We start from the raw sequence: 13,045 nt of genomic DNA, 5'->3' as shown, positions 1-13,045 counted from the left end.
CTCTGGTGGGTTTAACTGCTTAGATGCTGAGTGAAACAGTAGATTTTCACATCAGTTCATAATCTGTCTTCCTACTTCCTTTGTTTTGCCATTTCTGTTTTTAAGTATTTGCCTAAAACTAAACATTTTATTCTCAGTGCATAGAATTCTTCCTGCTGACAAAGAGTAGTTTTTCATTTGTTTCAGTAAGTGAAATGACAAGGATATATTTTTTTTTCCCAATTCAGTAGTCACAGTGAAAATATATCCCCAGTGATACTGCAAACTGTAAAAAATAAAAGCAATCAAAACAAGAAAGGCATTGAGAAACATGGGTGTAACCATCCACTCCTAGTGGGTCACTGGTTCCAGCCTTTGGTCAACAGCACCGAGATTCAGGAGGACTCTAAGGGTGTGCCTGATCTACATAAGGCATCTTCTGTAGCTGATTTGAACTTCAACATGACACTATTTTCATGTGGTTTTGCTCCCTTCTGTGTAAAGGAAAAGAGTGCTGGGCTCTCGAGTTCTGAATGAACATCAACTAATGATTACATTCCGACAGAGGAATTTCTGCAGCCTCAGGAGAGGGGAGAGTTTGTGTGTCTTACATTACCTTTTTTGTCTCTCCAGAAAGGTTTTTTGAAGACCATGAAAATGTTGTTGAAGTGTTATCAGACTGGACTCGAGACACTGAGAATAAGATTCTATTTTTGGAAAAACGTGAAAAATATGCTTTATTTAAAAATCCCCAGGTAAGCTGACGTGGTAGTTGGATAATTATGTCATTTTATCTGTGCAGTGCCTATTACATTTTAAATTTGCTTTCAGCTCTGTCAGCTCTAAATTAGGGAAAGCGAACCTCATGTTTTCAAGGAAAAAAATGTTGAATGCAAGGATTTGAAACCCAGTGCTTTCTGTTCTGTGCTGATACTACAGTAAAATCATGCCTGCAGTATATGTGAAACCTCATAAAAAGTATGCTGAGTACTAAAAGTTTATCTGTATTTCATTTAGACTGGGAAGGGGAACTGGAGAAACAGTAACCTTCTGTGTATACTAACTTTGTAAAACGAGGATCTGTACACTGAGCTGCATTATATTATTTCCCATAGGTGTATTCACGAATCATTTCTTTCTTGTAATATGTGGTTGAAACCATGTTTACAAATACCGTACTAGATACAAGTGGTGGATTCTGGAGCACTAGGTCTTTTCCCCTTGCCTGTTAGTTCATTGAGCACCTGGTTTGATCCTGAGGGTAGCAAGAGAAAAACGAGCAATTCAGCATTGCTGAAAAAATGAGTCAAATATATACTTAGGAAGTATTTTTTTAGAATGAGCCAATGTTTCAAGTAAAACCTGCAGAGAGGAAATTTCCTTCACTGACATAACAAGTACCCACAGTCAGGGAAAGAAAACTTACCCTGCAGTGTACGTGGTTGAATGTTGATTTTTAATATGGAACAGCAAAGCCAAGTTTGGAAGTAAAACATACATGATGGCTCAAGATGGCATACTTACCCATGCACGTAAACATACTTAACAGCAGAGGTAAAATTGTACCTTTGCCTTGTACACTAGTAGCGTTGTTTGCTGTGGCTTAGGGCAGGGTCTTCTGGGAAAAGAAGATTCATTCCTTTTGATGAAGATTCTAGGTATTTTGGTAGCAATGACCTTTAGAAATAAACATGACCTAACCCAAGAACAGAGTAAGAGTCTAACTCTGTCCTCCCTGTCGGGGCACACTGAGCTTGACCTGGACATGTGTGTAGTCCTTGACCTCTGCACCTCTGTGATAAGCTGTAAGATGAACAGCCTATGGAAATTGGATCAGTTGTAGCTATCACACTATTGGAGTATTTTGACAGTAATAAAGGCTAACCATCTGCCAGGCTCAGTAAATTCAAACACTGTGGGACAGGCAGAATAGTACAGGCATACAGAAATACAAAATAGTTCATTTGGAAGGGACTATCAGAGATCTTCTAGTCCATCTGTCTGACCATTTCAGAGCTAACCAAAAGTTAAGCCATATTATTGAGGAAACCAAAAATTGAGCCATATTATTGAGGACATTGTACACAAGTCTCTTGAACACTTATTATATGATTATGTTTGGTATGTAATCTGGAGTGAATCCCTGGAATGGTAAACCAAGCAGAAAATGCTCAGTTGCTGGTGAACAGATATGATAGATGATTACGTAGCAAACTACTTAAGGAAATTATGATATAATTTTTATATCATCTTTTTTATATTTATTTGTTTATGACCAGTGGTAATGCATTAGCAGCAGGATTCCTTATTCCTTGTGGTGTTCTTATTTAGTGTTCTTTCTGTCAGAGATTACCTGTGAAGATCTGTAACTTGCAGTATTTTCCTGTAAAAAAGAGACAAATTCCAAATGCAGCCAAATGCCTACAGTTTATTCTTAGATGAAATAGTGATACTATCTTTTAATTACAGATGTTTGATACAATGAAAGTATTTTAAAAATCAAATAACTAAACTGTCCAGAGGCATCACTAAAACATGCAGACCTCTGGAGAATATCTGTGACCTGTGCTAGTATTCATTGTTTCTTTCTGTGAACTGGTCACATATCTGTTATAGATTAAAAAACAATTAAATAAACATATTTCCTTTTCTAAGGAGGAATTGAAGTTTGCAGGGCTTATCCACTAGGACAGGGTTTACCTATGCTAGCAAAGTACTGCCTAGCTAATGCCATTGGCTGTTTTTAAAGACTGTGTCATTGTTGTCATGCTGTCTTCTCTAATATTTATCTGCAGCTTTGTTCCTTAGAACATTATTTGAAGTCTTTGGAACACAATTTGGAAAAAGCATTTTGCAAAATACTCAGGTCTCCCCCCTTGTTCACCAAAACAGGCACACTTTTGCTCTTTCCTCACAGAGAAATCAGAGTGAGAGACTGTTCTGTGAATGGCCTCGGTGAGTCATCTGGAGAGACAGCATCATGAGTCCATGACTAAAGAATGAAACAAAAATGCATACTAGTACGTGTACAGATAAAGACAGCCTTTATAATAGAGGAAGTGTGATGCATTGCCATGCAGTTGAGTGATGCTGTGAGTGATGCTGTGCTTGACTTTTGAAAGGGAAGTTTGTCAGGTCTCAATGCTTTTTTTTCAAAAAGTTCAAGGAATAATCCCCAGCTAATAGAAACTCTCATGTAGGAATGTAGGAAATATTTTTGCTTCACCTAAACAAGGTTATTTGTAAGGGGCAGCTGAATCTAAACTGCTGACTATTAAGTGTTGGCCACACCCTTAGACCATTGCATTTGTTTTTTTGGCCTCTTAGCAGTGGCAAAATCCACTGCTTACATGGATTTTGTTTACCTGTGTTTCTCTGTTGCTGATAAAAACAGCCACAAAAATTTCAAGTGGTCCAGGTGATCAGGTGATACCACAGGACGATTTGGGAAACTAATTGAAATCTGGGTTCAGTAAGTGCTTCATGCTTCTGCGCTCTCATTGACAAGCCAAAAGCAAAAGCTTTGTCCTCCAATGGAGAACCCATATGCAGAATTGACTCTTTTTTTCTCCCTAAAAGCAAGAATACTAAGCAGCAGAAGAAGGTGGAGTAAGAACTTGTGGTGTCTTTCATAATGGGACATCTATAATGGGTTTCACTCTTGAATATTTATTTTGAAGTCAGTGAAACTGGGCTGGTATCCACCAGGTGACATTTCTTGTTTTAACCACTTCGGCCAGGCTTTATGAACCATGTATTTGGTTCTTATTTTGTTCCCTCCACTGTTACTGTGTGAAGGAAACAGACGGGTGGTAGGGAACCTGACTGTTCAGTATGCTGGCAAAGGCACAGGGAAAAAGAAGTGAGAAAAGGGAAGTGCTTTTCACTGTGCTCCCAGTGTTCAGTAATCTTAATTTCTTTCTCTGTTGGTGTATCTTAGAGGATGGTATAATTTCAAGCTGAAGATGTTACTTGGATAAATATTTTTTTTCTTTTTCTATCTTGGGACAGTATCACAAACAGCCTTTATATACAGTTTAAATGTTTTACAGGCAAATTTAATCAGCCTATTAAGTGCTTTGTTGTTAGCTGCATAAGCTCCTTGCTTATGCACGTCTTTCATTTTTTCCACGTTCCCCCCTCCTAAAACACTTTAAAATTATCATCCTCAAGGCATGAAAAGTAAACTGCAGCAATTTCTTCAAATACTATAAAACTGAGGAAGCAGAGATCAAAAACATTTTTTTCAAAAAAAGCTTTGCCTTTATTTTCTTTATCTTCATTTGTGGTCTCCAGAGCAATTATAAGTATCTTGTAATATTTTTAATGTGCATTTTTTTAGGGGACACATCATGATATGGTTTGCAGATATGACCGCATTCTGGTGTGTTTGCTTTTGTTTTGTTTTGTTTTTCTGCACAAACTATGCTGCATTCTGTACACAGTTGAAATGGGATGCATGTAGCACGTGGGCGTGAGCTGGCCAGGTTTTGATTCATTCCAGGTGCAGTTTAAATGGGGGTAATCAGGCAGTTCTTTGCACGAAGAAGATAAACTCACATCTATCTCACTGCACAGCATTTGGTCTGCACTGTTATGGACTTTGCAAGTCTTCTGGAAAAACAGTTTCAGGAGAATGAAAGCAAAAATGCAATCTAAGCAGAAGTGAAAGCCAAAGGAGGATGCTGCCTTGAAAACCTATTTTTGCTATGTACTGGGAAGTAGCTGTTGCATTCCCACTTAAATGGAGACATTGCCACTGTCCTGCATGAGTACAGGGAGAAATGCAGGCATAACATCTCTTAAAGCTGTCATACCTACGTGCCAAAACTGCCACTGTGGCTCTGCATTAATCTGACCCAGGCAAAATGGCATGGGAGAGAGCACTGGCTTTGTGTTAGCTTCAGCCAGTCTGGGGTGTGAAGGCGTGGGGAAAAATTCAACAGAAACACTCGGCTGCTCGCTTCTGCTGCAAACATTAGGAAAAAATTCTGTACTACGAGGGTGGTCAAACACTGGAAGAGGCTTCTTAAAGAAGTGGTTGATGCCCCATCAGATGCTGACAGTGTTCAAGAGATGTTTGGATTAATGCCGTCAATAACATGCTTTGGTTTTTGGTTAGCCCTGAAGTGGTCAGGCAGTTAGACTTGATGGTCTTTGAAAGTCCCTTCCAGCTGAACCATTCGATTTTAAACAGCCCAAACAGAATAAACAAAGCAAACCCAATGACAGAGTGTGCCAGCATACTTCGGTTTGTTAAAATAATCCTTTGTGTTTGCTTTCTTATGTTATCATCATAAGAGGATGAATCTGTCCTGTTAAGTAGGCTCAGCTCTCTATCAAGAGAAAGACATTGTCTTTTGAAGTAAAAAATAGTTCATTCTCAAATCTGTAGACATATGCTGAGAGCTGCCCTGCAGCCACACACATCTTGTCCCATTAAAGACCTGACATCCCAAACCAAACATGCTTTTCCCAGTGGTGTTCTCAGCCCCACAAGATCTTGCCTTTTATCATGACCTTTGACTACTGGACTTGGAATGACCTCTCTTGGACACATGTGGTTGCCTCCCATAGGATGAATGCTTCTGATAAAAACAGGAGACCACACAGTGATAAAACAAGTACAGTGTTCAGTCTGCTCCCCAGGTCTTCAGCCACTGACAAATAATAAGCACCGCAATAATCCCACATTTCAGGGCGGAGATGTAAAGGAGGTAATCAGTAATAAATGAAATGTGTGCTGACAGGTGAAAGATGACAGTGTACGTCTGCGTAAATGTGGTTTAGGTGACAGAGCCCTGCTTCCCTAATGAACAAGCTGCCTTGTGAGAGATCCAGCATGGATATCATTAGAAACTTTCTCTCTTTACCATTGATTATGTCAGCACAGGGTGGTCTGTGTTTCTTCTAAATAAATGCCAGATGCCTGCATGTGATTCAGCTGTAATCAGAGGAGCTTTGTTTTCTTACTATCAGTGCACTGAAGACTGACTGAGACAGATGAATGCTCTCCCCACCCATAGTAAAGTTGATGACTCGAGGCCTTGTTGAGACAGTGACAAGGTGCAGTTACCTTGATAAATCGTCCCTGTGTATGGTAGGGGTTGTACGATGTCTTTATAATGACCTGAAGAAAGAGGTTTTCAGCTCGCAAGTCTCTCCACTTTCCATACCCACCCCAAAGTCTGGAGGCCCAACCCAGCCTCACAGTGCCCTCTGAGGTTTCTCTTCATACCTTCCTCAATACAAAACTGTGTGTGCCAGCATCAAGCCAGCAGTGCTATGGTAAGACCCTGTCTGTCAGAGAGCTCTTGCACATGTACAGAGGACTTGGCTGCAGCAGCTCCCAACAGTATCTTTCTTCCAGTAGGTTTTGGACATCATAGGCAAGGCATTTTTTTTAATTTTTTTTTCTGCTGGTGTCTTCTGATGTAGTCATGCAGCTGTGGTCCAAAATATGCTTGCTTACCTTCGTCCATGGATTCAAAATGTGCCTAGGTAGTCTGGAGCCATATAAGTGCTACTTCATAACCTACAGAAAAAAATGGAGCTGTATTTCCTAGACTAACTCAATATGAGTGTTCAAGTTTCTTTTCTGATGTTCATACCACAGACATCAGCATAGGCCAAATTGCAACATGGCTGTGGTTTTGATGTCCCCTGCCTGACTTAATGTGAACATTTAATAAAGCATTTTTTTAAGAACTGCCTTTGAGATCATCCACACCTCTTCCTCTCCTGGTGCCCCTCCAAAAGCCATCTGCTATGAGGCTTGCTTTCTGGCAGACCGTTCTTCACAGCACTGCTTGAAAAAGAAGATGTGGTTGTTTGAAAAGGCAGATAAATCTTGTTGCTGTAAACATGTTATGATGGTAGGGTAGGTTTGCTACTTGTCTGTGTATTTCTTATTGTGTAGGAACAGCATGTTCCTTCATGTATATGTTTCTCCTTTGTTTTTCAGTAACGCTTTGCATTTGTGTTGTAGTTTACTCTTTGTTGATTTCTAGCCATGTAAATACATGGCCACATTCTCATAATCTTGAGACGTGTATCTCACTGAAAAAATGGTGGGGAGAGAAAAGAAGTCTGACAGATTCTTGGTTGTTCAGCAGTTCTATATTGCTGCAGAATTACAAAGTTAGGAGTAATTTTTAAACAGATAACTTAAAAAAATAAATAAAATAAAAATATGCCCTTTGTCCTGCAAACTTAACTTTTTGATTATTTTCAGGGAAATCAGTAAGGCTATCACATGCATGAGGTGATTTTCAAATCCAAGCTCCTGTTCTTTCTGTACTTTTGTTTAGAAGGTGACAAAACACAAGCACTTTGAGTGTTATCATTCTGACTTCAGGCCCATGGATCCAGGTTTTGCTTGATGGATGGCTTAACTCCATGATCCATCTGCCTGCTTCATTCACAACTACCCCACCATCTGCAGGCAGCCAGGGGCTCTGCCATGCTTGCTGTTGAGCAAAGCCACTGGATGTGCTGTGGCATGCAAAGCCTAGCATTCTCCAGAGCTACCTTCCCAAAGCTTGAAGTTCTGCCTTGTACAACGCAATTGGATGCAAAATTATTCTGCTACTTACCAGTGGGTGAATTTATTTTTGCTGGTAACTGTGCTGTGCTTCCTTGTTTGCAGGGGCAGGATGGCACTGGGTCCTCTGAGGGCAGCTGCAGCTTCATGTAGCCACTGTCACAGAGGTGGAGGGCTAGTTTCAAAGTATAGGCTTGTGTTTCAGTGGTCTGGAGAGCTTGTGCCAAGATAACATGATAATCATTACGTACGCTGTTTTCTTGTTGATTATTGAATACCTTTTCCATTGTTTCAAAAACCCTGCAGGACATGAGCAGGGGGATTAGAAGTGGAAAGTAGTAATTTTTGAGAAACGCTTTGCATATGACCACTGGTATTAAAAATGAAGAACAGAGTCTATTGAGTGCTAGATATGAAGATATGAAGCATGAAAATTATCAAATTGGGTTGTTAGGAAAAATGCTTTCTAGCCTTTTGGTGTTGCATTTTCTTCATCTTATATCATCATGCAAAATATTATGTTCTCTGCTACCATAATATTATAGGAAACGGTGAAAATGGGAATGATAAAATCAAACCCATTGATCCAGAGAAACAGCCAAAGGTGTTTTTAAATTTTGGGAGGCTGTAAATACATAGCCAAAAGTAATTTTGAATTACTTTTCTATTATATTCGAAATGAAGAATCAAAACTCATCAGTAAGCAAAGGTGACAGAGGTTTTCTATAAGAATTCATATGCAACTGCTTCCTACATTTGTTAGCATGTATACTCAGTATCAGAAGACTGAATAACAATTGAATGAGTTTGTAGTGATCTACTTGTTGTATTGCTATCTTTATAAACAACGTCCATTTCTTTTGTGTCTTAATCAGAATTTCTACCTGGCAAACAAAGGGAAGAATGAAAGCAAAGAAATGAACGATAAAAACAAGGAGGCCTTACTGGAGGTAAGCCAGCTTTCTAGGTTGAAGTTGTAACTGTCACCAAAACTCTGCCACCGTCTGCATCTGCTCTGTAACAACAGGGTTCAGTTCTTTGTGGGCAGAAGTGCAACAACAGGAAGTTCTGTGATGGTTGCTAACAGCAGCTTTGTGTCTAAGGTTTAACATTTGGCTTTTCCTCTGCATCTGCTGCTCACCACTAAAAATGCAGGGTTTGTACCCTATCAGAAATTAAATGATGGAGAATGGGTTTATTGTTACAGACCGCAATGCAATGAAATGTTCGTGCTTAGCGTTTCTACAAAGGGTAATAACAAGTTACCAATCAAGGCAATGTTGTGCAAACACAAATATAAGAAACAATTGTGCCACACCCTTAGGTCAGCTTTTGTGACTTTGTATTAGGAAGACTGATCAGTAGCAAACAATTCTATTTTGTGTTAGAAACTTTCTCACTACCTCAAATCGTTAGCTGTACTGCAACAGAAAAAGAACCTTTGCACTTTTTCAGGAAGTCTGTGTAGCCTCTTGCCTTTCCTGCTAAAGTTTTACTTCAGCTGTATGATTTGTGAGAGAAAAATCCAGAGTTATGTTGAAGTTTTGTGAAAGATTATCACGGTTTTCCTGGAAAGCATTTTGGTAAAAGATCAGGAAAGGAATACCTTTCTTGGGTGCCTGAGGATTTCTATTTTAAAATCACTGCATCATCACAAAGGCAATAGATGTTAACCAGAAGTCCTGGTAAAATCTGAACCAAAATATTAAGTGTACAAGAGTGTTGGCATTAAAAATTGCCCATCACCAGGCCCTTCAAGCAAACAGTGAAGTATATTTGTTTAAAGAGTGTTGCAAATGCTATCATGTATTTAGAAGTGAAAGTGATGATTAAGGGGGATTTTTCTTCTAAGCGATCTCTAAAGATTCTCTCTACAGAACCTATACATACAGCAACAGAGAAAAAGCAACAGCAGCAATATCAAGCATTCTGTTTTATTGCCTTCATTGGGTAAATCTATATCTAATTAAAACTTTTTGTATTTTTTTTTTCCCTTGACCCTTTAGAGAATGGAGGGTTTGCAAGCCTTCTTTTCCAGTGTGAGCATCCAGCTTGCATGTCTGAATTACCACATTAGCTTGGAAAAGTTTCCTTTGCCTATCTAAGGTGTTTATCCCCCTGGTAACTGCATTCCTCATGTTAATATGTTTACTATCACAGGAAATGTCTTTATTTTTCAAGGGAGTATTTTTCTGCTATTTATTAGTAGGGATGTGCTTAAATCCATTTATTCTGAATTATATTATTTTTGTTGCACAGGAAAGCTTTTGTGGGGCATCTGTCATTGTGCCAGAGCTTGAAGGAGCCCTTTATTTAAAAGAAGATGGAAAAAAGTCCTGGAAGAGGCGTTATTTTCTTCTACGAGCTTCTGGAATTTATTATGTACCCAAAGGAAAAACCAAGGTCAGGAAGCCAAATAATACTTTTAGGAATAAAACAATTCATGGAGGTGAAAGTGAAGAACTCCCAAGGCGACATATTAAGAGCACTGCCTGCCATATATGAGAGTGTGGCTTTTTTGCTGGTTTTTGTTTGTTTGTTTTGCTTTTTAACTTTGTCTGCACCACTTGTGCAAATATTAGAATGTAGTCACTGAATCCTGTCACGTTTCCCTCCTTTTGATTTCCATGGAGAGATAAAAGCATTAAAGAAATTTCACTCCTCCGGAAATCAGTAGGGGGAAGAAAAACAGCACAGCATCTTTCAGTTGGTGTTATGTTGCTAAAGTACTTCACTGTTATATGGGTTCCCTGTGGAAGTATATTTAAAAAAAACTCTGAAGTAAACTAATTTCTGATCACAAAAAATGCACAATCTGACTTTGTTGAATGCTAACTTCCTGTGCCAATAACCAGCATGCAGAAATGGCATGGTTTTTTTCCTACAGGGATCTTCACCTAGAGAAAGTGTGGTGCTTTTAAAGTATTTTAAGACTACCCTTTGAGTAGAAAGAATTGAGACAGAAACATCCACCTGATAGAATCAAATGTACTGACATCTAGTATTGCATAATATTTAGAGTCTGAATTGCCAACACTGGAGAAGCAAAGTGGTCCTGGGTATGTTGCACAAGGGAACAGCTGGCTTCTCGTTTCCACTGTGATGAGGGAAAATGGTGGCTTCTGAAACTAATGTTTTTGGTGTTTGTGGTTTTTTTATATATATATTTTGAAAACCAATTCTGTTATCACATGCAGCTCTGCTAATGCTTCACAACTGAAAATTCTGATGTTGAGGATGGAGCTTTACTCTTATGATTTGTGTGGTGAAACGTAACTGTTTTGCTATTCCCTGACTAAATTTGCAAAGGAAGGAAAAAGAAAGATAGCTTCTAAAGAAAGTGTCACTGTTCCAGTGACCTGTGTTTATAACCAAATCTCAGTGAAATACAGACCTAGATTACCTTGCTACTTTTACAGCAATTTAATGTGACTTTACCTGACCCTGAGATAACAGTTTTCAGTTCTCCAGTCATCTAGCACAATCTTGTTAAGTGGAAGGCACTTAACGTAGAAAGAGTATAAGAATAATGAAATGAAAAGTCCATTTGGATACTTTCCTTGTATCTTGCCTCCAAGGATAGCCAGCAGCACAGTGCCTAAGCAGGGCATGCGTATACTTATAGATACCCAACCTTTTTTTCATCTTCCAGTGATGCCTGTTTTAGTGACTTTCCTTTATAGTACAGATGAGGAAAGTGCTTTCCTTTTCCAGATGATGAACTCCAAAAAAGCTGAGGACTGAGCCATACCTTCATCTTGGAACAGTTCTTTTATTTTAACACTTCATTGCTTGCTGATTGTTGCAGCCTTTCTACCACCTTGCCTATAACTGAGCCACTGTTAAAAACTGTACTCAGCCAGTCACTCACAGTGACTTAGGACCTTTACTCAAACTATCTAGGAAAAAGACACGGCTCTTTAAGAAAGTACCACAATCAACTGTTGCTCCTGGTTCTATAACAGCTTCAGCAAAAGGTTCCATATGTCCATGACTCAGCCATTGCATAGAGTATCAAGTCTGTTAGCCCAAATCAACGCTTAATGGTGATTTAAGTTAGTCACTGGACTTGCTATTGGAAGAGCTGAGGCTCAGGTACGTGTCTCTTTGTGGAAACAATAGTCTCTGTTAGGTGAGCAGCATGCATTTGAGAGTGCTAAACATCTGAAAACACTGCAACAGTATTTCATAGAGATTTTCAGTCAAAGCCCTTAAATTGGGAGAGTTCATCCCATGTCAAGGTGGTAAGAAGAGTGTGCAACTTGCTGTAGTCATTCAGTGTGGGTAAAGTGATCCCTTTCACTGAGGTACAGAAACAAACTATTGGTGGGCAATACTATCTGCTGCTGCTGCAGTTGGTTTGAAATTCATCATGTAATCGTGTTTTCATGTGTTACAAAAAAGCAAAGAAGTCTGGCATACCTTTTGCACTTCATGTTGGCTGTAAAATACAGGGCAAACCTATAAAAATACAGGGACATTTCCAGATGATTTTATACACATGCCTTTAGTGTGTTTTTTTGTTGTTGTTGTAGTTGTTGCTGAACAAACCAGACACCAGTCAGCACTATCATCTTCATTTCTTTCTTCAGTGTTACCCTAATTATACCATTCAGAAACGTGTTGTTAATGGAAAGGGCCACAAAACTGCAGAATTGGAATTGTAGATATAAATTTAAAATGTTTCTGTTAATGATGTTGTTTCATCTAGTCATATTAACATTGGAGAAATATTAGCAATAAGTGTCTTTGTGCCTTACATGAAAATTTGTTCTTTCTTAGAAGAAAATAAGAACTGCATTCATATTGGTTTTAATTGCCATGACCTGGTTCCTAAAGGGAAAGGAAACTCCTTATTATACTGCATATATTTGAGCATGTTTGGGAACTTGCAGTGTCAGAAGATCTTAGGTTCATATACTCAATGTCAAAATCCCTGAAATGAACTTCAGAAGAGATGGGGGAGAGAGAAGCCAGGTCTACATACCAAATGGAGTGTTTCCCCAAAAAATCTTAGTTGCAAACTCAGTTTATAAATGCAGTAACATAAATAAATCCAACTCAAGAGCATATTGTAGTGAAAGTAGCACTAAGAGTGAAAACAACCTAGAAGAACCATCATATGTGGAAATATAACCCCATTCTTAGAGGAAATGAGGGGTTGTTTTCATTTTTTTTGTTGTTTTGTTTTCACAATTTCCTGATATCTCAGTTTAACCAACAGTGACCATATGACATAGCCATTTCTGCATTTCCACTCAAAGGATTGCAAAAGGTATGCTTTGTATGCAGAATTCTTCACAAAAAAAAAAAAAAAAAAAAAAAAGCCTGCCAGTAACAGAAACCTTGTTACTTAAGCAACATACTGTGAATAAGTAAATGTTATGATAAACAGAACAGGAATGTTGCCAGGAAATTTGAGAAGATTCCAAGCAAAGCAGATGAAATGTGTGTTCATTTTCTGATGGGAGTTTACATTTGTTACATATATCAAAGAGAGTCAAGCTCCCAATTCAATTTAGA

The 13,045-nt window shown here is 38.7% G+C and overlaps 1 protein-coding gene across 1 annotated transcript in view; it reads left to right on the top strand.

The window, feature by feature from the left end:
• APBB1IP (amyloid beta precursor protein binding family B member 1 interacting protein) overlaps nucleotides 1-13,045 on the top strand; it is a 62,386-nt gene that overhangs the window by 28,066 nt on the left and 21,275 nt on the right. The window contains exons 7-9 of the mRNA XM_082755057.1: nucleotides 613-734; nucleotides 8,398-8,472; nucleotides 9,782-9,925. Coding sequence (XP_082611183.1) covers nucleotides 613-734; nucleotides 8,398-8,472; nucleotides 9,782-9,925 — 341 coding nt within the window. The remainder of the gene's footprint in view (nucleotides 1-612; nucleotides 735-8,397; nucleotides 8,473-9,781; nucleotides 9,926-13,045) is intronic.

Source organism: Aythya marila (genome assembly GCF_965140915.1).
Source record: "Aythya marila genome assembly, chromosome: 2".
Lineage (NCBI taxonomy): Eukaryota > Metazoa > Chordata > Aves > Anseriformes > Anatidae > Aythya > Aythya marila.
The sequence above is the reverse complement of the archived record's forward strand: the minus strand, read 5'-3'. Positions and strand labels throughout refer to the sequence as shown.